Source organism: Stegostoma tigrinum, chromosome 4, assembly GCF_030684315.1.
Source record: "Stegostoma tigrinum isolate sSteTig4 chromosome 4, sSteTig4.hap1, whole genome shotgun sequence".
NCBI lineage: Eukaryota > Metazoa > Chordata > Chondrichthyes > Orectolobiformes > Stegostomatidae > Stegostoma > Stegostoma tigrinum.
The window spans coordinates 115,307,851-115,333,311 of record NC_081357.1 but is presented as its reverse complement, the minus strand read 5'-3'; the positions used below and the strand labels follow the sequence as shown (position 1 = coordinate 115,333,311).

The following is a 25,461-nucleotide window of genomic DNA, read 5'->3' as shown; positions in this document are numbered from 1 at the left end:
AATTTACAAATGTATATGGTTAGGTGAGGTGTACAGGCCAAAATTTGCCTGATGAAGTTGAATGTGGAAAGTGTGAGGTTATCCATTTTGATCAGAGGAATAGAAAAGCAACTTATTATCTAAATTGAAAGAAACTTCATAGTGTTTCAGAGCAGAAGAAACTTGGTTTCCTTATCCATAAATTGCAGAAAACTAGACGAATGTAAATTTGGCATATATTGCTCAAGGAACAAAGTTTTAAAGCAGGGAAGTGTTGCTGTAATAGTAGAAGGCATCGGTGAGTCTGCAACTGAGGTGTCACACGCAATTTTGGTCCTCTTACTTGAGGAGAGACGTAGTTGATTTGGAAACAATTCAGAGGAGGTTTTCTAGATTGATTCTACAAATGAGAGATTTATCTTATGAAGAGATTGATCAGTTTAGGTCTATTCTGTCTGGAGTTTAGAATGATGAGAGTTCTAATTGAGGTATATAACACACTTAAGAGATGGACAAAGTAGATGTAGAAAGGATGTATCTTCTTGTGTGGTAATCTAGAATGAGATGTCATAGTTTTAGGATAACGCCTAGGAGCTTTAAAACAGACATGAGGACAAATTACTTCACTCAAAAGTTGGAATCTGTGAAATTCACTAGGCCAGAGTAATATAGATGCTGGGACTGAGTAAATTTAAGGAAAAGGTAGATAGATATTTAATTGTAATGAGTTGAAGAGTTACAGGAAGGAAAATGGAGTTGAGGCCGAGATAAGATCAGCTATGATTGTACCAAATGGCAGAGAAGGCTTGAGAGTCCAAATTGCTTATTCCTGATCCTAACTTAATGTTTTTATGTTCTTATTTTATGGGAAAAGGCACAAAGCGGAGATGCGGATTATCAGATCAGTCATGATCTCATTGAATGGTGATGCAGAGGTATCTTCTACAGAGGAAATAGAGTCACTACCCTATGGTGATATGAAAAGAAATCTCAAAGCACATCCAGGGAGAGTCTGGATAGGCTGGGGCTACTTTCCCTGGAGCGTTGGAGGCCAAGGGATGACCTTATAGAGGTTTATAGAATCATGAGAAGCATGGAAGAGGGTAAATAGACAAGTCCTTTCCTCGGGGTTGGGGAGTCCAAAACTAAAGGGCATAGGTTTAAGGTGAAAGGGGAAAGATTTAAAAGGGACCTACAGGGCAACATTTTCACGCAGAGGTGGTGTGTGTATGGAATAAACTGCTAGAGGAAGTGGTGGGAGGTTGGTACGGTCACAACATTTAAAGGGCATCCAGATGGGTACATGAATAAGAAGGGTTTAGAGAGATATGGGTCAAATGCTGGCCAATGTATTTGGATATCTGGTTGGCATGGATGATTTGGACAGAAGGGTCTGTTTCTGTGCTGTACACCTCTATGATTCTGAGTCATCAAAGAATCGAGTCTGATCTAAGGGAAGAAAGACAAGTACTTTTCTATCAAAACTTGGGCAGTGAGTTCATGATAAAATCAGCCAATGCAATGCTTGTAGTAAATACCAAGCTAGGGAAACTAAAGAGTCACTTGTGACAATATGACATCCCAGACAGAAACAAAAACAGAAAGTGCTGTTGCCATGAGATAAACATTGTTGCTGATCAATTTCTGTTTCTGGGAAATGAACTACCTCTGGGCTATTTCTCTCTCTGCAGATACTGCCAGATCTGCTGAGTTTCTCTAGGATTATCTGTTGCTTTATAATGGTTATGCATGAGGGGATATATTCTGTAACTGAACCTATACACTAATAGGAAAGCTGTACTTTCACTGAAGGGAGCTGTTCAAGTATGTCACCAAAACTTACCAGACTATAGTGCTGCTCTTTCATTAGAGAGATGACTGGTGGTGGTTCAATCTGAGGGTCATTACACCCCAGGCACCGGCAGAGGGTGAGCAGGAGAATCCGTCATGGTTACGTCAGTCAGTGCACAAATGGAACACACACTGTTGGCCTCACTCTGCATTACAACCAGCCATCCAGCCAACTGACTTACCAGTATGGCAGTGAAGAACAACTTGTAGTCCCAAAGATCCACCATTCCCCAGAAACAGAAATTGATCAGCAATGACACCTATCAAAGCACCAGCACTCGCCATGTAAACAATCTCCAGGAGAATGACGGTCACCCTTGAATTAGAATTAGGTTATATTGTCACATGTACCCAAGTACAGGAATACAAGATTACTGTGATAAATGTACAAAGTTGCCATTTCTGACGCCATCTTAGGTAGAAAGGTGCCCAGGTATAAAATCTTAGGTACAAATTTGAAAAATAAAGGAATAAAGTTAGAAGTTCAGCTTTTTGTCCTTCACAGGAATAGAGAGAAAACAAGCTGGCAGACAAGTCCACAATGAACTTCACGTCAAGCCCACGCTGGCTCAACTTGCCACCACCAATGCTGTCTGCAGACAGGAGCTAAGTAGAAAGGAAAATGAAACATGAAAAGAGAACAAAAAGGATGGAGTGGAGCAGCTCCAGGAGCCCTACTCTGATCCATCAAGTGGAAACTACTCAACAGTCAATGTGTATCATTAGGAGACATGCATGACTTCAAGATTTATACATGCATTGCATGTGCAGAGGCTGATGGAAATGAACTGACTGAAGTTAATGCTCAAGTCAGTTTTGCTAATTAATGATAATTTTTTCTTTCCTACAATGTCGAATTAGGTAACTTGTGTCAAGTGCGAGTGCATGCTTTTGTTTTGCATTAACACGAAAAGAGATACGTTTGGAGAAAAAAACAATTGTAGTTATTTTAATCTGTAGAAATGCAAATATACCCAGCGCATACTGACTGTCTTGCAGGAATAGAGTTGTTGCTACCTCTGCTGGCAGTGTCTTTGTGGGCTGTCAGTGGCAACCATTAAACACACATTAGTTGGAACAATAGAGTTGCAATAAGAGAAGTTGTTGAGTGTGAGGACGAGTTCAGCTAGGCGGATGAGAGTGTCGGTGGAGGGGGACTCTCTGATGAAGGGTCTAGGCCCGAAACGTCAGCTTTTGTGCTCCTGAGATGCTGCTTGGCCTGCTGTGTTCATCCAGCTTCACACTTTATTATCTTCAGTTGGAACAATAACTCATTTAGAGATAGTAAGAACTGCACATGCTGGAGTCAGAGATAACACAAGAAGGGTTCGACCCGAAACGTCAACTTTCCTGTTCCTCCGATGTTAGCTGGCCTCCTGTGTTCCTCCAGCTCCTCACTGTGTTCAATATTTGTTCCCTATGCAGCACCGTGCATGTTATCGCTATTAACGCATTTGTATGCATCAATTTCCGAATTATAACAGAGGCGGCGCTTCAAAAGTACCCAATTGGCTGTAAAACAGTGAGTGGCGGCTGGTGGTCGCGAAAGGTGTCATGTTAAAATGAGGTTTGGTCTTTTCCTCTTTCCTTCCTTTCCCCCTCACGTCGAGCGGCGGCGATCCTTTACCAAGGTGGCGGCAGCGTCACTGACATAAACTACGTCCCACCCGCTCCAGCGCGGGAGTGTTTCCGGGTTGATTGTGGTGTTCCGGCCGAAGCCGTTGCCGTGGGTGCGGGCGAGAAGGAAGAGGCAGCTCGGAGTGAACCTGAACCTGGATCGGGGGCGATGGGGGAGCAGCGAGCTCGGTGAGAGCTCGACCCGCTCTTCTGGTCGGGAGCGTTGCGGATCTGGGCGATGACGGTGCGAGGCCTCCCCGGCGTCTTGCTGCTGGCGGCGGCGGCTTTCCTGGGAGACGCGGTTGCCGGCCGCCATGATGATCGGTTCGGTAAGGGGACGGAGTCGCCCATTCGGAAACACTGATGTTGTGGTTTACTGCGGCGCTCCTTCGGTTCTGTTCGTCAGCAGAAAGAAAAAGTTGTTACGGGCGGCGGTGGGGCTGTGTGATCTCTTTTCCTTTTTGTAAATCTCGCGAAAGTGGCAGCACTTTTAGTTTTAATTTTTAAATTTTCTGAAGAAGAGTCCCGACCCGAAACGTCAAGCCTTCCTGCTGCTTGGCCTGCTGTGTTCATCCAGCTTCACACCGTGTTATCTCAGATTCTCCAGCATCGGCAGTTCCTGCTATCTCTGTAGCACTTTTAGTGCGGTACACTCGGGCAACTTCTGATGTGATCTAATATTATTGGAGGGCATAGGGTTAACAGCGTTATCCTGTGGTTTGTGTTAAATGTTCTGGTTCAAATCGGTCCATCGACAAATAACTTTCGCATTTCTCCTGAATAGCTTCACCACTTCCCGGTAACTGATGGCCAAAGTTGAGTTTTTCTAAAATCCGCTTACTTAAAGATTAGGGCCCCCATAAATCTGGGATTTAGAATGTCACAGCCTTTTTTTTGGACCACTGTGTCTGCGCCGGTTCTCTCAAGAACGACCCCCTTAATCTCATTCCCCGCCTTTAGCCTCGCATTATTTTCGCTTAAAAAAAGGATAGCTATCTTGATCTCCACTGAACCTGCCTCCTCCACTCCCTGCAGTACGTTCAAGATCCTAATCTCTAGCTATGCATAAAATACTTCTTTCTATGACTGTTGCTCTCAGAGTCATACAGCACTTAAACAGACCCTTTGGTCCAACCAGAATCCCAAACTAAACTAGCCCTACCTGCCTGCGCTTGGCCCATATCCCTCCAAACGTTTCTTCTTCATTAACTTATCCATATGTTTTTTAACGTATTGTAACCGTTACCTGTATCCACCACTTCCTCTGGAAGTTCATTTCACACATGAAAACGCTGTTTTAAAATAAAAGCCCCTCATGTGTTTTTAAAATCTTTCTTCCCTCAACTTGAAAATATGCCTCAGTCTTAAAATCCCTCACCCTAGGAAAAAATATCTGCCATTCATCTTACCTGCATGCCTCATGATTTTATAAACCCCTTCAAGGCCACCTCTGAACCTTCTCCATTCCAGTGGAAAAGGTCCCAGCATATCCAGCCTCTTATAACTCAAGCCTTCCATTCCTGACAATACCCAGGTGAATATCTTATGAACCCTCTCTAGCTTAATATCCTCCTTCTAATAGCCTGACCAGAACTGTACACAGTATCCCAGAAGAGGCCTCACCACTGTCCTCTACAACTTCAACATTAAGTCCCAACTCCTATACTCAAAGATCTGAGCAATGATGGCAAGCTTACCAACAATGTTCTTAACTACCCTGTCTACATGTGATGCAGACTTCAATGAATTATGTACCTGAACCCCTAGGTGTCTCTGTTCTGCAACCTTACCCAAGGCCTTACTTTTAATTGTTTACATCCTGCCCTTTTTTGTTTTACCAAATTAGTCAAAATTAAACTTCATCTGTCACTCCTCAGCTCATTGATATAATTGACCATGATCGCTTTGTAATCTTAGATAATCTTCTCTGGCCCCTTTGCCACCAGTTTTGATGTCATCTGCAAAATTGTTAACCATGCCTTCAATACTGTCATCTAAATCATTTATATACATGACAAACCAAAGTGGATCCAGCATTAATCCCTGTGGAACACTGCTAGTAGCAGGCTTCCAATCTGAAAAATGTGCTTCCACCACTGACTCCTGCCGTTAAGTCAATTTTGTATACAGTTTGCAAGCTCACCCAGAATCCCATTTGATGTAACTTTACTAATTAATCTATCATGTGGAACCTTGTCATAGGCTTTAGTAAAGTCCAAGTAAAAAAAAATCTACCGCTCCGCCTTCATCAGTCTTCTTGGTTACTTCCTCAAAAATGCAACCAAACTTGTGAGACATATTTTTCTTCGCACAAAACCATGCTGACTATCCTTGATCATTCCTTACCCCACCAAATGCATATAAATCCTATCTTTCAGAATCACCAACAACTGCCCCATCACCAAAGTCAGACTCACATCTATAGTTTCCAGGCTTCTCCTTGTATTCCTCCCCCTTAAAAAAGGCACAAAATTAGTTGCTCCCCAGTCATCTGGCACCTCACCCATAGTTATAGATGATACAAATATTTCTGCAAGGGGTTCTGCAATTTTCTCCCTAAATTCCCACAACACCCTGGGATACACCAGTTTGGGTCTGTGATTTATCCACCTTTACATTTTCTAAGACATCCAGCACTCCCTCTTCTGTGAACTGTTTTCAGAACATCAATATTTATTTCCCTGAGTGCTTTAGCCTCCACTTCTGTCTTCACAGTAAAAACTGATGCGAAATATTCATTTAATATCTCTCCCATTTCCTGAGGTTCAACAGAAATATGACCTTTTCGATCTTTAGATCTTTAAGGGGACTCCCCCCGCCCCAACCCCTTTTCCCCCCTCGTAATAAACTTGAATATCTCTTTCAATTATCCTTAGACTTGGCAGATCAGGTTATCTCATTTCCCCGCTTTGCCCTCCTGCTCTCCATCTTAGTGCCCTTACAATCTTTACACAGTTCAGAAGATTCATTTCAACCCAGTTGTCTGTATCTAATAAATGATTTGTTTTTATTCTTGACTAGAATCTCAATATCGCTATTTATCCATTGTTCTGTAATACTACTAGCCTTACCTTTCATTCTAACAGGAACATAATAACATAGAGACATACAGCACAGAAACAGAACATTCAGCCCCACTCGTCCGTGCCCACCATGTATGTTAAATTAATTGAGTCCCATTTGCCAGCATTTCGTCCATACCCCTCTAAACCCTTCCTATTCATATACCCAATCCAGCTGCCTTTTAAATGTTGTAATTTTACCTACCTGCACACTTTATTTGGCAGCTCATTCCATGTGTGCAGCACCCGCCAAGTGAAAAAGTTATCTCTCCAGTCCTTTTTAAATCTTGCCCCTATCAATGCCCTGTAGTTTTGGACACTCCTTCTCTCTTTCTCCCCCCCCCCCCCTCCAAAAAAAAACTCCAACTGGCCAAGAAAAAGACCTTGGCAATTCGCCTTACCCACGGCCCTCATGATTTTATAAGGCCCCCTCAGCCTCTGATGCTCCAGGGAAAGAAGTCGTCTTCTTATAGCTCCCTATAACTTTGAGCAATCCTAATGCAGCAAGTACACCTGGATACATTTCACATCCAGGGAGCTAACACAAACATGAGGACATTATGCCCAAGTCAAGAAAGAGCGCCCAGCTATCTGCTTTGCTTGAGAACGTTTTCATCGATACATACTTGGAAGAGACAAAGTGCCAGTCGAAACAGACCACAAGCCACTTCAAAGCATTTTTCCTTCAAGCTGCTACTATCTGTTCCAAAGCAACTGCAAAGAATGTTATTTCAGTTACAAGATCATAGTATGCCTACAATGTAGAAGCAGGCCATTTGGCATTGAGTCCATGTTGACCCTCCGAACAGCATGCCACCCAGATCCACCTTCCTACCCTGTCCCTGTAACCCTGCATATCCCAAGGCTAATCCACCCAGCCTACACACCCCTGGATCCTCTGGGCAATTTGGTATTCTTTGTGATCTTAAATTGTTCTGTTTCTAGATTGTTCTGGCAATGGATACAGTTTCATCCTATCTAAGACTCTTTTATGATTTTTGAACAACTCTTTTAAATCTCCACTTTCAGTCCCAAGTCCTCAAATCTATTTGTATACTTGACCCTTGGAATCATTCTGCTATATTTTTTGTTTTGATCTTCTCTAATGCCTTTGCAACTTTCTGTAATGTGCTGCCCCAGAACTGTGTACATTATTTCCGATGAAGCTGCACCAATGACATTGTCTTCTAATATCTTTGGACCCTTAACCTCTGTTTATAAAGCTGAGAATACTGTATGTTATTAATCACTTTGTCAACCCCTCCTGCCACTTTTGATGTTTTGTGTATGTGTACTGTTGGCAGTTCCTTCTACTGTTCCTTGTTGGATTATATGTTTAATTTCTGCTGCTTCTCATTTTAACTTAACCGAATCACTTCACACTTTACCTTTGAATTTCATCTGCCACTTGCTCATGCGTACCTGTAGACTGTGTCTTCTCAAAGTTCATCACTATCCTCTTCACAGTTCACATTTTGCCACCTGCAAAATTTTAAATTATTTTGTATATCCAAGTCTATATTTATACATACATCAAGAAAAAAGGGCTCTAGCTTCAGCTCCTGAGGGCATCACTGTATTTTACTTAGCTAGTCTGTAAAGCAACTGTTTCTGTCACTCAGTTAATTTCATATCCATGCTGCTACTGATGCTTTGATTCAGTGTGCTTTAAATTTGCTGATAAACTTGTTTCAAAAGGCATTTAGTAAGTTGCCATGAAGTCTGTGTTCACCACATCAACCATATTATCCTCATCAGAAACCTCAAGCAAGTTTTTGGGCTTGCCAAATCTATGCTGCCTTCAGTGAATTTATCTAAGGAAAAGTGACTGTCAACTTTATCATGGGTTATCACTTTTAAGAGTTTTCCCACCACCTGAGGTTAAGCATTTTTTTTAAACAAATGTATAACATTTGCAATTTTTTAGTATCTGGTACCACCCTGTATCTAAAGATTAGAAGTTATAGCCATGGTCTCTGCATTATCCACGTTTACCTCCCTTCATATCATCAGTTGCAAGATGAGAGTGATTGGCCTTGAAATTAAGGCAGCCTTTGACAGTCTGTCACCAGAGTCCTACAGAATTTTAGTTGTAATTGAGGAAAATGTTTGACTGGTTGTAGTCATTTCCAGCATAAAGGAAGAAAGCTATACTTGGGGGAACAATCATATCAACCTCAGACATTAGTGCAACATGTCTTCAGTGTAGTGTTCAAGGCCAAATCATCTTCACCTACTTCCTCAGTGACCATTTGCCCATAGTAAGATCAAAATTGGGGGTGTTCAACATGCAGTGCTGAGTACCATTTTTGACAATGCTTACATTGAAATAGGCCATCTAAGCAGAATCTGGACAGCATTCAGGCTTGAGCTGATAAATGGCAAGTAACATTTATGTCATACTAATTAGTATGCGATCTTGTCTATAATCTTTGTTAATTTTTAGCATAATCATTGACTCTACTGCTTCCTGTTTCACTGGGTAGCATCTTCTTTGCAAAGACAAATGTTTTCATTAGGGATCACAACCATACCTCTTCCCTTTGTACCTAAATCTCCTTTTAAACCCCTAATTGGGATACAGTTGCCATCCTTTCTTTCACTTTCCAGCAAGGTCAAGAGTTTTATGTATGCGCAGTGGACCTGGTCTTGTGTTTTTGAACTCCTTTTGAAATGACAAATGAATTTTATAAAAAGTGATAATGTGATAAATTACCGTGAGCATTTTGGTTTCTCACAATGGTTGCATGAATACGTTGACGTACGCTGACCCTTGAAATTAATGGCTAACAATGCGAGAGTCACTGTTAATGCTTATGTCATAAGTGGTTTTGTAACCTCTCTTTGCTTGCTGTAATAAACTGCTAAAGGCTATGCCATTTTTCTTCCCAACTCCAGAAAGTCATATGAGGTTAATTAGCTTTGTTAAATTGAATGATAGAATGAATTGTGGTAAGGCATAGTTTTTTAAGCTGTCAAAAATTCATTTAGTCTTCGTGCCATTTGTGCTATGAGTTGTAACTCTGAACCAAATTGTCAAGTATCTTGTATAAAGTGTTGGAAATTAGCCAGTGTTTAGACTACATCTATAGCTTCATTATTGAGCTTTCAACTAGGAGTAGGTTTAGAGGTTTTCAGTGTCTGATGCATTTCTTGTTAGACACCTCTGGAAAAAGTATAATACTTTGTGCAAAGTTCTTTGTAGTAAATCAGTCTATTCTAATGATTAATTTGCAATTAATATTTGCACCCTGTCTACATTAGAATTATTTCTCTAAATAAAGGGTTTGAATTAGAAATGTTTAGGTTGGTACTAAAGCCACAAATACATTGCAGCTTGTAGGTTTTGGTTTTTGAGTGTCTTGGTTTAAGAGTCTTCTCTGTTGAGATTGAGGAATATGAGCAGCAATTCAAACGAGGAGCAGGAAAAGGATATTTGGTCCTTCGAGCTGTTCTGCATTACTTAAAATGAGGACTGATCTGATTGTAACCTCATACCTGCCTACCCCTCGTTACCTTTCATTCTTTTGCTTAGCAAGAATCTAACCTTTGTCTTAAAAATATTCAAAGGCTCTGCTTCCATCACCTTTTCAGGAAGAGAGTTCCAAACACTTATGATGTTCAGAGAAAGAAAAATTGCTTTATCCCTTTTTAAAAATAAGGGGTCACCCATTTAGACAATGATCCCGAGTTCTTGATTCTCACTTTAGAGGAGTCATCCCCTCCGCATCCAATCTATCAAAAATGGCCAGGATCTTACATGCTTCAATCAAGTAATTTCTGCTCTCTTAAATTCTAGAAAATACAAGCCTAGTCTGTTCAATATTTTCTCAAATCAACTGCCCATTCCAGGTATTAGTCCATGAGTATTTTCTGAACTGCTTCTAAGCATTGACATCTTTCTCTAATAAGTACACACCACTTGAGTTGTGGCCTCATCACTGCCAGGTACAATTGAAGCATATCTTCCCCACTTCTATGTTCAGTTCCCCTTATAACATGCTATTAGGTTTTGTAATTACTTGCTGTTCTTACATACTAATCTCTTGTAATTCATGCAAGGGACATCCAGATCCCTCTGCATCTTGGAGCTCAACAATTGCTTTCCATTTTGATAGTGTGCTTTTTTAAAAATTCTTCCTAGCAAAATGGGCAAGACCATGTTACTGCCGACCTTTGCCCACCTATTTAACCTCTGTATATCTTTTGGTAGCCCCTTTGTGTCCCTTGATCCACATCATTTATATAAATTATAATCAGTTAAGATCCCACCGTGTCTCCTCAGTTTCAAATTGGCACTCAACCTTTTACCCTTTGTCTTTGTTGAATTTAGTAATTTGGTAGGATCAGAAATCTCTCAATCCCTCTTCTCTGCTCTGTTGAACATACGTGTTGGGATAATTTTTATACTGACATTGGAGGAACAAAATTGTTGTTCTTGAACCTAGATAGGCAAACTATATGGTACATGCATTTTATTTAGAGAAATCTCTATACCATTTCCTTTGTATTTGTATGTTGTCAGACAGGAAGACACTTAATTAATTAAATGGTCTCCAGTAAAATTGTGGCCAACAAAAGTGTTTAATTTGCTGATTGAAGTGCTGTCAACTCTCTCTTATTTTTAAAAACTTGTCATAGAGTCATATAGCACAGAAACAGACCCTTCAGTCCAAGCTGAACAAAATCCCAAGATAAACTAGCCCCACCTGCCTGCTCCTGGACCCTATCCTTCCAAATCTTTCCTATTCATATACTTATCCAGTGCCTTTTAAATGTTATCAATGTACCCACATCCACAACTTGCTTGGGAAGTTCAGTCCACGTGCAAACCAAACAGTGTAAAAAAATTTGCCCTTCATGTCTTTTTTAAAAATCTCTCTCCTCTCTCCTTAAAAATGTGACACCTAGTCTTAAAATTCCCAATTCTAGGGGAAAGACTACTATTAACCCTATTTATATCCCTCATTATTTTATAGACCTCTATAGAGTCACCTCTACCTGCTCCAGTGGAAAAACTGCCAGCCTTTCTTTGTAAACTCACAGCTTCCATATCAGGCAACATCTTGGTAAATCTCTTCTGAACCTTCTCCAACTTGATGGTATCCTTCCTATAACCGGGTGACAGTTTTCCAGAAGAGGCCTCACCAATGTCCTGTAGAACCTCAGCATGACTTCCAAACTTTTATAGTCAGTGGGCTGAGCAATGAAGGCAAATGTGCCAAATGACTTTTTTAACTATGATAACAAGGTGTAGAGCTGGATGAACACAGCAGGCCGAGCAGGAAAGCTGATGTTTTGGGCCTGGACCCTTCTTCGGAAACTTCAAAGAATTACGTACCTGAACCCTTCTGTCCCCATATTCTACAACACTACCCAAAGCCCTACCATTCATTGTATAAGTTCTACCCTTGTTTATTGTACCAAAATGCAGTACCTCACGTTTATCCGGATCAAACGCCATCTGCCGTTGTTCAGCTCATCGACCCATTTGTTTAAAACCCCTTTGTAATATTAGAAAACCTTCTTCACTGTCTACCATGTCACCAATTTTGATGTTGATTGCAAACTTCTTGAGCAGGACAAGAGTCTGACACAGGACTGTATGCTGAACAGACAGTTTCCAGGGACAGAAAAACAGGTATCAGCTGCTGCTGGAAGGCCACTAACTTGGTGAAGGATGCTTTGACCAAAGCTTGCTGGTCTTCAAGTGCAAAATGTTGTTCATGAAAGAAGGTTGCAAACTGGCATATTCCAAGATCCAGGATTATGTGCTAAGGCTCACTGTGAGGTCTGGGATGGCCATTACAGAGACGACATGGGGAAGGGTTACCATCTCCGGCCTTTGAACATAGAACATAGAACGTTACAGCAAAGTACAGGCCCTTCGGCCCTCTATGTTGTGCTGACCTGCCATACCGATTTGAAGCCCATCTAACCTACACTATTCCATGTACGTCCATATGCTTGTCCAATGATGACTTAAATGTACTTAAAGTTGGTGAATCTACTACTGTTGCAGGCAAAGCATTCCATTCCCTTACTACTCTCTGAGTAAAGAAACTACCTCTGACCTCTGTCCTATATCTGTCACCCCTCAATTTAAAGCTATGCCCCCTCATGCTCGCCATCACCATCCTCGGAAAAAGGCTCTCCCTATCCACCCTATCTAACCCTCAGATTATTTTATATGTTTCAATTAAGTCATCTCTCAGCCTTCTTCTCTCTAACCAAAACAGCCTCAAGTCCCTCAGCCTTTCCTTGTAAGACCTTCCCTCCATACCAGGCAACATCCTAGTAAATCTCCTCTGCACCCTTTCCAAAGCTTCCACATCCTTCTTATAATGCGGTGAGCAGAACTGTATGCAGTACTCCAAATGCGGCCACACCAGAGTTTTGTACAGCTGCAGCATAACCTCTTGGTTCCGGAACTCGATCCCTCTATTAATAAAAGCTAAAACACCATATGCCTTCTTAACAGCCCTGTCAACCAGGGTGGCAACTTTCAAGGATCTGTGTACATAAACACTGAGATCTCTCTGCTCATCTACACTACCAAGAATCTTACCATTAGCCCAGTACTTTGCCTTCTGGTTACTCCTACCAAAGTGCATCACCTCACACATTAAACTCCTTTTGCCACCTCTCAGCCCAGCTCTGCAGCTTATCTATGTCTCTCTGCAACCTACAGCATCCTTTGTCACTGTCCACAACTCCACCGACCTTAGTGTCGTCTGCAAACTTACTAACCCATCCTTCTACGACCTCATCCAGGTCATTTATAAAAATGACAAACAGCAGTGGACCCAACACCGACCCTTGCGGTACACCACTCGTAACTGGTCTCCAGGATGAACATTTCCCAGCAACTACCACCCTCTGTCTTCTTTCAGCAAGCCAATTTCCAAGCCAAACTGCTATATCTCCCACAATTCCATTCCTTGGCATTTTGTACAATAGCCTACTGTGGGGAACCTTATCGAACACCTTGCTGAAATCCATATACACCACATCAACCGGTTTACTCTCATCGACCTGTTTGGTCACCTTCTCAAAGAACTCAATAAGGTTTGTGAGGCACGACCTACCCTTCACAAAACCGTGCTGACTATCCCTAATCAATTTATTCTTTTCTAGATGATTATAAATCCTATCTCTTACAACCATTTCCAACACTTTACCAACAACTGAGGTAAGGCTCACTGGCCTATAATTACCAGGGTTGTCTCTACTTCCCATCTTGAACAGGGGAACCACATTTGCTATCCTCCAGTTGTCTGGGACTATTCCTGTAGACAATGACGAGTTAAAGATCAATGCCAAAGGCTTGGCAATCTCCTCCCTGGCTTCCCAGATGATCCCAGGATAAATCCCGTCCGGCCCAGGGGACTTATCTATCTTCACACTTTGTAGGATTTCTAATACCTCTTCCTTGTGAACCTCAATCCCACCTAGTCTAGTAGCCTGTATCTCAGTATTCTCCTCGACAACATTGTCATTTCTAGAGTGAATACTGTTGAAAAATATTCATTTAGTGCTTCCCCTATCTTCTCTGACTCCGCACACAACTTCCCACTACTATCCTTGATTGGCCCTAATCTTACTTTCATCATTCTTTTATTCCTTAAATACCTATAGGTATTTGAGCTGTTCCTCTGCTTTAGTTTTGCATGAGCCGAATTCTTGAACAATCTGTATTAAGCCCAAGTCAAATATTGGAAAGATCAACATTTAGTGCTATTGCGTAAATGAATAATATGGTAAGAGAAAATCTGGTAACCCACTTCTTTGTTCACAGATATCTTGAATGAATGGTTAACTGATTATGACATCCTGTCTTTATCGGATGTCCATCAGCACTCTGTGAGAAAGCGTGATGCAGGACCACAGTCCCATGTAGAACAATCAGTCCAATTTTCAGCCCTCAACAGGTATGCATAGAAAAATTATTTAACATAGTTCTTATTTTGGTAATAAAAATAACTATGAGGAAGTCTTTGTTGATGGGCTTTCACAGGGATGATTATACAATTTATATTAGAATAGATTTTGTTTGTTGGAGTAAACCATTCCATTCAAAACCATGTTCATGATTTTAAAAATGTACAGAATATTAAAATAGTTGCCCACCTCAGCTGAAGATAGCAAGAACTGCAGATGCTGGAGCCAGAGTCAATACAATGTGGAGCTTGTGGAACACAGCAGGCCAGGCAGCATCAGAGAGGCAAGAAAGTTGATGTTTTGGGTCACCCTTCTTCAAAAATGGGAAGGGTGAAGGGAGCTGGGAAACAAGTAGAGAGAGGAGGGGGGAATCTGAGAAAAGGTAGGTGGGTTGGTGATAGGTGAATACAGGTAGGGAGTGGTAGGGATTGATCAACGGCGTGGATAGGTGTGAAAGAAGATGGGTAAGTTGTGTCAGGTCAAGGAGGTGGGAGGGAGGATGGTTTGGGCTTGGGAACGGTAGGAGGGGTGGTGATAGGTTGGATGCAGGTAGGGGATAGTGGCGATTGGTCGGCGGGAAGGGTAGGGGCGGGCAGGTGGGAGAGAGGATGGACAGCTTGTGTAATGTCAAGGAGGCGGGGTGAGAGGGATATTTGGATGTAGGATGGGGTGGCGGGGGTGTGGAGATTTTAAAACTGATGAATTTCATGTTAAGGCCATTGGGCTATAGGCTCCCAAGAAGGAATAGGAGGTGTTACTCCTCCAGTTTGCATGTGGTATCATTGTGGCACTGGAGACATGGCCATCCTGGGCCGCTTCCACTGCCATAATGACACCACACACAACTGGAGGAGCAACACCTTATTCTACCTTGGGAACCTGCAGCCCAATGGCCTTAACATGGAATTCATCAGTTTTAAAATCTCCCCCCCGCCACTGGCCTCATCCTATATCCAAACGTCCCTCTCATTCCCGCCTCCTTGACCTGACACAGCCTGTCCATCTTCTCTCCCACCTATCCATCCCACCCATCCCACTGACCAATCCCCATTCACCTTTCCCCAGCCCCACCCCTCCCCTCTCTCTACTTATTTCCCAGGTCCCTTCCCCCTCCCCATTTCTGAAAAAGGGTCCTGACCCAAAACATCAACTTTCCTGCTCCTGACATTGCCTGGTCTGCTGTGTTCTTCCAACTCCACACTGTGTTGACTTCCCACCTTAGTTGTTCTTGTAAGACCAGAAGCACCGAGATTGGCAACATGTGCAGTATTCCAGAATGTTCTTTAACATTATTTATTTTGTCATAATATCTCATCCCGTGTAAGGGACCACAAACATTGTGTACATGGTAGTCTTACCTCCCACCAGAGCAGGGATACTGGGTGTACAGGATCCAGTAACTTAGGCTGAGGCTGTGGGGGGTCTTACTGTACTCAGTCTGTGAAGCTTGGCCAGGGACAGCACCTGAGTTGTTGATTTTTGTCCCTGTCTGTGCCTCCCACCCTTAGTGATTTAACATGCTACCTATCAAGCTGTTTTACCAGTCATCATTTGTTGGTACAGATCTTGAGTATTGCTGAAAACATACAATTTGTCAAAGCTTTTCGTCTTACACTCACTAATCAGAGCAATGCCTGTGATTCACAATGAAGCAATCAGAGTCGACTTGCCTTGTTTAAAATGTTAACTGTTATTCACCATTTAACCGGTGCATTCTCCATGTCAATTCCTCCACAATCAAAGTCCACTTGCCAACCAATCAGCACTGTCTACTCAATATTAATGTTGGTTAGCCCTTTAAATTGGTATTCTTGTGAATTGTCCTGATGAGTACGGAAGAAAGAGCTTTGACACAATGTGATTTTTTTTTTGTTAACAATACCAAGTTTATCCTGAACTAAATTTAATCTTCTACCCTAATGTACGTGTTTCAATAATCCTGATTCTATTGTAATATATTGAAAAATGTGACTACTTTATGTAGAGAGTATTAGAACCAATTCATTTTGGCTTATCTTTTTGTAAAGATGACCAAAAGAGAGAGAAAATAAGCCTCTAGAGCCAACTAGTAAGTAACATAAAACACAGTGAGAGTTTCCTTAAACATAGGCAAGCGGGAAGATGATACAAGGAATGTACAGAGGGGTTTAGACAGGTTAAACGAATGGGGAAAATATTTGGTACGTAGAATATAATATACCCTTCGGCTGGAAGACTAGAACGTCTGGGTTATTTATGTTGGGCAAGACTGCAGAAAGCTGCTTCACAGAGATTTTGGGGTCCTTGTGCTTGATTGACAAAAAATTAGCATCTAAATTCTGTGATAATAGGGAAGGTAAATGGTATGTTGGTCTTTATTTCAAAGGGAATGAAGTGTAAAAGTTGAGATGCTTTGCTAATAAAAGGCACAAGTCGGACCATGGCTTGAATACAGTGAGAAGTTTGGGCCCAGTAAAGTTCTGCTGCCATTTAAAGGCAGCCCAGAGAAGGTTCACCTTAGTTTATTCTGGGTATGGATGGATTTTCTGTTGAGAAGATGTTGGGTAGGTTGGCCTTATACTCATTGGAGTCCGCAAGAATAAGAGGAAACTTTTTTTTCAAAACATGTATGATTCTTGGGGTTGCTGAAAGGATGGATGCAGAGAGGTTGTTTCCACTTAGAGGGCAGTCTAGGAGCACAGGGCAGAGCCTCAGAATAAAGGCTCTCAAAGTTAAGCCACATGAGTCGAAATTTCTTTTGAGCATAGGGAATGTGTGGAATTCTTTACTGCAGAGGTTTGGACACTGATATATTTAAAGTTGAGGTGAATAGCTAACCCTCAACGGAATCAATTCCTGTAGGGATAAGACAGGAAAGTGGAATGTAAGATTCTCAGAGCAACCATGATCTCATTGAAAATGGAATGAACTTTGTGCTGAATGGCTTACTTTTACTCTTGTATCTTGTGGACTTACTTGTACCATAAGGCTAAATAAATGAAATAAAAGCTGTCCATCAAGCTGATAAAATCTGAAACTTTGCTGACAAAAGGCAAAAATAAATTCCAGATTGTCTTATTCCCCAGATGATTTGCATTGAGCAGGAATGGTACTTTGTTGTCTCAAGAAAGCTCCAAAGAACACTGAGGCAAGCATAATCTGTTGCCTTTAGGCAGCATTTTGTCTCTTACCAGTGAAACAGAACAAAAAAATTGAAGATTTGCCAAGTGCAAATTTGACCTGTGGACAGTCAAGTGAACTTAAAAATTGGAAGTTAATAAAGATCAGAGATAATGGGAACTGCAGATGCTGGAGAATTCCAAGATAATAAAATGTGAGGCTGGATGAACACAGCAGGCCAAGCAGCATCTCAGGAGCACAAAAGCTGACGTTTCGGGCCTAGACCCTTCATCAGAGAGGGGGATGGGGAGAGGGAACTGGAATAAATAGGGAGAGAGGGGGAGGCGGACCGAAGATGGAGAGTAAAGAAGATAGGTGGAGAGAGTATAGGTAGGGAGGGGATAGGTCAGTCCAGGGAAGACGGACAGGTCAAGGAGGTGGGATGAGGTTAGTAGGTAGATGGGGGTGCGGCTTGGGGTGGGAGGAAGGGATGGGTGAGAGGAAGAACCGGTTAGGGAGGCAGAGACAGGTTGGACTGGTTTTGGGATGCAGTGGGTTGGGGGGAAGAGCTGGGCTGGTTGTGTGGTGCAGTGGGGGGAGGGGACAAACTGGGCTGGTTTAGGGATGCAGTAGGGGAAGGGGAGATTTTGAAACTGGTGAAGTCCACATTGATACCATATGGCTGCAGGGTTCCCAGGTGGAGTATGAGTTGCTGTTCCTGCAACCTTCGGGTGGCATCATTGTGGCAGTGCAGGAGGCCCATGATGGACATGTCATCTAGAGAATGGGAGGGGGAGTGGAAATGGTTTGCGACTGGGAGGTGCAGTTGTTTGTTGCGAACTGAGCGGAGGTGTTCTGCAAAGCGGCCCCCAAGCCTCCGCTTGGTTTCCCCAATGTAGAGGAAGCCACACCGGGTACAGTGGATGCAGTATACCACGTTGGCAGATGTGCAGGTGAACCTCTGCTTAATGTGGAATGTCATCTTGGGGCCTGGGATAGGGGTGAGGGAGGAGGTGTGGGGACAAGTGTAGCATTTCCTGCGGTTGCAGGGGAAGGTGCCGGGTGTGGTGGGTTTGGAGGGCAGTGTGGAGCGAACAAGGGAGTCACGGAGAGAGTGGTCTCTCCGGAAAGCAGACAGGGGTTGGGATGGAAAAATGTCTTGGGTGGTGGGGTCGGATAATAAAGATAGCAGTTTTGTAATTAATAAAATAATGCAGTATCTGCACGATGAAAAGGATATTTTCTCATGAAACGGAGTAGAGTACATTTTACCTAGTTCTTGGGTTTGGTGCCTGATCTGCTATGAGTTTAGAAAGTCACGGACATTAACAATTTTCTCGTTCCTGGGTCAAGACTCTATATCCTATGAGAGGAATGAAATATAACTTTCTTTCTCTAATCGTTATGTTTGCAACAGTACTTCACATTTTTTGATTGTAGCTCTGTTTAAATATCTGAACAGGTAGCCATATTGAGTAACATTTTGATGGGGTGATCTGACCTGATTAGCATTTCAGTTGTGATAATTATTGTTTTTGTTCACATAGATTGTGAACTTCGAAGGACATTTTAGAATGCACGTTGGACATTAGGACAGCTTTGCTGGCATGTTCGTATGAAATGATGTAATTTGGGGTGAATTGTATTGATATGTTAACTATAGTTGATTTAAAACAAGCTGCTACTATTATGGGAAAGAAAACTATGTTACAGTTGTACATTTTAGTCTGAATGGCTTTTGAAGCACAAGACATGATTGTAGTGTATAGTGGAGCAGGCTAGATTAGTTAGGTGATCAACTTCTGTTTCTGTGACATAATAGGAGCATAAGTTGTGTTTTATTCCTCATGTAAGGCAAGTATTGAATACATGTATTCCTCATTCCTTATCTGCAGTTGTATCTGGCATCCGTGTTGTCACAAGAGAGGGTGATGTTGGCTTGCTTTCAGTGGATGGTCAGCTGGAACTGCTGCAGTTTCCTGATTAAAAGGAACAGCTGGTTTATAGCACTGTTCCAACAACCTGAAATCCAGAACCTCTTTCTTTTACAATGGACTTTTTCGCACAGAACCATAGGTGTAGAGCCAGCCAGCAGCTGAGGGGAAAGAAGTGGTGATCGTCCTAAGTGAGCAGGTGAAAGCAAGCCAACAACATCTTAAAAGGTCACCATCAACAAGATTGACTGCACATCCCTAAACAGTTTGTGACACATCATTTACAAGAAAAAGTGCCAAAAGGACCTTAACGTGGCTACACCTTGACATGCCAGTGCAATTCTAAAGAATAGGGGCCAGTTGTGGTCAAGAAAAAGTGCACTTGGGCTACAAAGAGCTTCTAAACTTGCAAAGGATGGGTGTGGCTTATGATTAAACTAAAGGAAGGTTTTGAGTTAAAAAAATCTTGAAATGATATGACATTATATGACAATAATAATTATTTACTCGTTTGCAGACTGAGAATTTGATTAGGCTTCTAGTTCCTAAGAGTCTGTTTCAAAGCTGATGTTGAGTTGAATCTTGAACAGACCTCTTGTTTCACTTGAACTTTTGTTATTCTGTCAACAAAATTCTGAAACATCTCTTGCTTAATGATGTCACAAAGTAACGCACATCTCAATATTTGCTGAAACTTTGCAATCTTGCCTGAATCCCCTTATGCAAGTGTATACATTTTCAAGTATATTGAAATATGACATAACATGCATAACTTGAGAAAAGAGGTTGTGTTTCCAGCATTCTGGTTCTACTCAAACTCTCCAATAAACAGTGATTTGATTGTGGAAAATGTAAAGATTAGAGAGTCAACATTTCCACATTAATTGTGACAAATTCTAGTGGAAGGATACCCCACAGTTTATGTCACTGTCTCCTTCCTGTCATTGAGAATTTTCAAATGAGAAAGGATGCAATGCCATTTTTACTCACTTACAAGGACTGATAATCCAGCAACTTCGGCTAATGATTTGAAGAAATACGTGTTCAAATACAACCGTGGCAGCAGGGGCATTTTAACTCGGTTGTTTAAGTCTGGAATGAAAAGGTAACATCAGTATTGATGATTATCAGTCTACCGAATTGTCATTGAAAACCCATCTGGTTCACTAATATCCATTAAAAAACAAAATCTGTCACCCTTACCCCTTCTGGCCTACATATGATTTCAGACCTGTGGAAACATGATTGTCTCTTAACTGGCTTTTAAATGCATTAGCAAGTTGATCAAGTAGTCAAGAAGGTGACTGTCTGCCGCCTGCTCAAATTAATTAGGAAAGGTTGACAGTTGTCTAACAATGTCCCTGTTCCATGATTGAATCAAAAAAGCTGTTTAAGACAGATGATGAAAACTTGATCTTGTCTATCTTTTGGAGCTTTAGGAATTGAGTTTTTTAGAACAATACCCCATTAAAAATTTTTCACGAAAAGTTGTGGAATTAAAGAATGTATCATAGATTCATTTAAATGGCTTCGCGCTGTGAATTGTTTTAAAATTCCTGCCTGTACACAATTTTGTGGAAGACTGCAGAGCAAATCTGTGTGTTTCTAACAAGTGATTGCCATAAGAACAGTGTTACAACAAGATTCTTTTATCTTACTTTGACTTTTCTTTTACAGAAACTTTAGACTGTATTTAACTTCAAGCGTGGAACAATTTTCTGACACTTTCAGAGTGGTAGTAGTGGACAGATATGGAAATGAAGAAGAATATCCTGTGCAGTGGAAAAACTTCTTTACTGGTCATGTGATTGGTTAGTGTTAAATGTTCATTGTATGCTGTACAGTACTTGTGTTGTAGGCTGTATTACTGCTGCATTGGAAGTAAAAACTTAGGCAAAATTCAAGTTCTATAATATGGAACGTATTTTGTAGAAAGGGAAGTTCATTTATTCAAAGCACTACATATTAATTCACTTTTTGTCATTGAAGCAGAGTGAATTATTTAATCAGAAACTTTGAAACTCGAGCTTTAGATGGGAATCTGGTGATTCAGTTCAATTACCATTGTTACCAAGCTGCTGTACTTGCATGATATTTTTATATCTAAAAATCGTGTGTTTCCTGAATTCCAAATCCTTGTACGCTGCAATAAGAGATGACAAGGTGTATAGCTGGATGAACACAGCAGGCCGAGCAGGAATGCTGATGTTTCGGGCCTAGACCCTTCTTCAGAAATGGGAGAGGGGAAGGGGTTTCTGAAATAAATAGGGAGAGAGGGAGGTGGAAAGATGGATAGAGGAGAAGAAAGGTGGAGAGGAGACAGACAGGTCAAAGATTTGCGGATGGAGCCAGTAAAGGTGACTGTAGGTGCATTAGGGAGAGGGGAGATTTTGAAGCTTGTGAAATGTGAATGGTATCAATGTGCGTTTCACAAGCTTCAAAATCTCCCCTTCTCCTACCGCATCCCAAAACCAGCCCAGCCCGTCACCCCCCCCACCTGTCTTTCCCCCCTCCACCCACCTCAAGCCCCACACCCATCTCCTACCTCCTAACCTCATCCTGCCCCCTTGCCCTGCCCATCCTCCCTGCACTGACCTATCTTCTCCCTCCCTCCTCACCTACATTCACCTTTACTGGCTTCATCCCTGCCTCTTTGACCAGTCTGTCTCCTGTCCACCTATCTGCTCCTCTATCCATCTTTTATCTGCCTCCCTCTTTCTCCCTATTTATTTCAGAACCCCCCCCCCCCCCCCCTTTCTGAAGAAGGGTCTAGGCCCGAAACGTCAGCCTCCCAACAGCATCCGCTGCTTGGCCTGCTGTGTTCATCCAGCTGTACACCTTGTTATCTCAGATTCTCCAGTCCCTATTATCTCTACCGTTGTAAACTGCAGATAGCCAAGTCAATATCATGCTCTGAAATTAATAGACCATGTACAAGAAAATGAAAAGGACACTGTCTGAACTTGGTGATCTGATTTGATATACTTACAATGTAAATGCTGATGTAGAATTTCAGAAGACAAAGCAAAAGATGAAAGGGAACTACTGAAGACTGATAATCTTTCCTTGTAGCCAAACATAACGATATTTATTGATTTGTTTGAAGAAGTTAATAACATGTTTTTTTTGAAACAAAGCGGTGATAAATTATACTCCAACCCCATGGACTCTTTGTGACAAAGATAGCTACTTTGGCAACATTGCTTACCTCTGCTAAAAACAAATATAATTTTCTTTCTTTTAGAAAATTTACTATGTGTTATAGCTAGATTGCCTTCCATGTTAGACCTAAGCAAGATAGATCAGAGTAGTTCCCAAATGCCAATGGATGAAGAGTGAGATTGGGGATCCAAGCTTAGAAATTGCTTCAAACTGGTGAACAGAGTCACTGGAAGGAGGGTTGCTTCATAATTTTAAAAGAACATGATGATCAAATTATCAGGGTTGGTTGTGTTGGCTAGACTTGTGTTCCCTTTTGATACCATTTGAGGGATGACCTATTTTGAGGCTTTCAATAGGATCCAAAGGGTGACGGTGAGCAGTTATTTCATTTGCAGAACTCTAGAACTAAGAAGCATACAAGCAAATGACTTGGAATTTGGTACTGGATTAGACTATTTAGCCCTTTTGAAACTGCTGCCATTTTAATATGATCTGAGTGTGGCCTCATATAAATGTTTGAAAATACATACCAAGGGATTCAAGAACCGCTTGCCCCCTGCTGTTATCAGACTTTTGAATGGACCTCTCAAATTGTAATACTGATCTTTCTCTTTGTACCTTCTCTGTGGATGTAACACTGTATTCTGCACCCTGTTCTGCTACCTGACACGCATCGTATGGTACAATCTGCCTGAAACTAATGAGATTTTCTCCTCAACTCCTGTCTTAAATGCAGGTCTTTAATCCTAGTCTTGCCCAGAAAAGGAGGCATCTTTTCAGTATCCACCCTGTCGAGTACTTCTTTTACTAAACACCAGTGAATTCAAATTCAACCTACCAAACCTTTATGCGTCCCTAGGTATTAATTGAGTGAACCTTCTCTGAACTTCCTATTATGCAGTTAATTCTTCCTTAATTCAGGAGACCAAATATGTACTCCATATTCCAGATGTGGTCATGCCAATATTCTGTAGTATAGCAAAAGGTTCCTTAATCTTGTATTCCATTTGCCTGGTAATCATTTATCTGCATTCCAACCTTTTGTCATTCATGTACCAGGATATCCAAAGCCCTCTTTGAATAGGGGAGTCATGTTCATCACTCTCCACCCTGAAGAACAAAAGCAACAGGTGTTGGAATATCACTATCTACGGTTCCTCTCATACAAAATACTACTGACCTGGAAGTATTTCTTCACTGTCACTGAGTCAAAATCTTAACAGCATTGTGGGCGTCCCTACGCTCCAAGGATTGCAGTGGTTCTAGAAGGCAGCTCACCCCCACCTTCTCTCCAGCATTTAGAGCTGGATAACATATGCTGGTTTAGCCCTCATCCCACGAATGAATACTTAAATATTAAAAAAATCAGTTTCTACATCTGATTTATTTATACCCAGCTTTCTCCCAAATCTGTGATTTTGCATGTCTTTGCACCTCTACCTCTATAACACTTGTTCCATGTTGGACACCTATTCTGATTTGCTCAGAAACTACAAGTCACACAGACTATTGCCCCTTGAGACCTTACCCATACTGGGTTTATGAACCCATTATTTTTGTCCTTTTACTGAGTTGTAGTATCAATTGTGGCTCATTAAGTACTCCTTTCACTTGCACGATTACATAGAAACCTATTCATGGGTATCTATGGCATGGAAAAAGACCCTTTGGACCTTTGTGTCTGTGCTGATCATAAACAAGAACCTAACTACACATTCTATTTTCCAGCACTTGGACCATAGCCTTGTGTGTCTTGGCGTTGCAAGTGAGTATCCAAATACTACTTAACTGTTTTGAGGGTTTCTGCCTCTACCACCCTTATAGTCAGTGAGTTCCAGGTTCCCACCAGATTCCAGGTGCGAAAGGTTTTCCTCACATCCTCTCTTAAACCTCCTGCCCTTTACCTTAATTCTATGCTCCTTGGTCATTGATCGCTCCATCAAGATGAAAAGTTTCTTCCTAGCTATGCTCCTCATAATTTTATACATTCATTCATGTCCTCTTTCAGTCTCTTTTGTTTAAGGAAAACAGCCCCAAACTGTGCAATCTCTTAAATGACGCTCTCTAGCCCAGGCAACAACGTAGTAAATTTCATCTTCACCTTGTCGCGTGCTATCACATTCCTCACTTAATCTGGATTCTAGAAGTGCACACAGTTCTCTAACTGTGGCCTGACCAACATGTTATATACTTCTAGTGTAACCTTCCTGCTCTTCAGTTGAAGTATACAGTTTATCAAGGCAAGTATACACATGCCACCTTAACCACTTTGTCCACCTGTGTTGATACCTTAAAGGACCAGTAGATATGTGATCCTCAGTGCTTTCCAAGTCCCTATCATTCATCACATATCCCCTTGCCTTGTTTGTCCTGCTGTAGCATATTTAACTCCCATTGAATTCCATTTGCCACTAATCAGCCTATCTGACCAGCCCAACTGTGTTCTCCTGTAACGTAAAGCTATTCTCATTATTTTGACTCCCCACTAATTTTTTTGCAATGCCTGTGAATTTACAGATTATCCTTCCTGTATTCAAATCTAAATTATGTATGTGAATCACCGTCAACAAATGTCCCATTGGATACAGTCTTCCTGTTTTAAAAAAAAATCCCTTAACCATCAGCCTTCTTCCATTCAGCAAACTCTGGAAACAATTTACCCGATTTCCTTGGACTCTTCCTTTTGCTATCAATCTTGCATGCAGAACCTCAGCAAAAGACTTACTGAAGTCCAAGTCGAATGTGTCGAAAGCATTGTCTTCATCTACAGCTCTGGTTGGTAACTGTCACCAAACAAACATTTATCATTCCCAGTC

The 25,461-nt window shown here is 41.6% G+C and overlaps 1 protein-coding gene across 2 annotated transcripts in view; it reads left to right on the top strand.

Annotated features, from left to right (window-relative positions):
- The first annotated feature begins 3,519 nt into the window (after positions 1 to 3,519).
- The window catches only part of adam17b (ADAM metallopeptidase domain 17b), a 66,603-nt gene continuing 44,661 nt past the window's right edge, over positions 3,520 to 25,461 (top strand). Inside the window, exons 1-3 of one of the 2 annotated variants that reach the window (XM_048531485.2) lie at positions 3,520 to 3,776; positions 14,308 to 14,440; positions 21,161 to 21,294. In XM_048531485.2, the coding sequence (XP_048387442.2) occupies positions 3,686 to 3,776; positions 14,308 to 14,440; positions 21,161 to 21,294 (358 nt within the window). In that variant the 5' untranslated portion in view covers positions 3,520 to 3,685. The remainder of the gene's footprint in view (positions 3,777 to 14,307; positions 14,441 to 21,160; positions 21,295 to 25,461) is intronic. The other variant, XM_048531486.2, reaches the window with a different exon arrangement.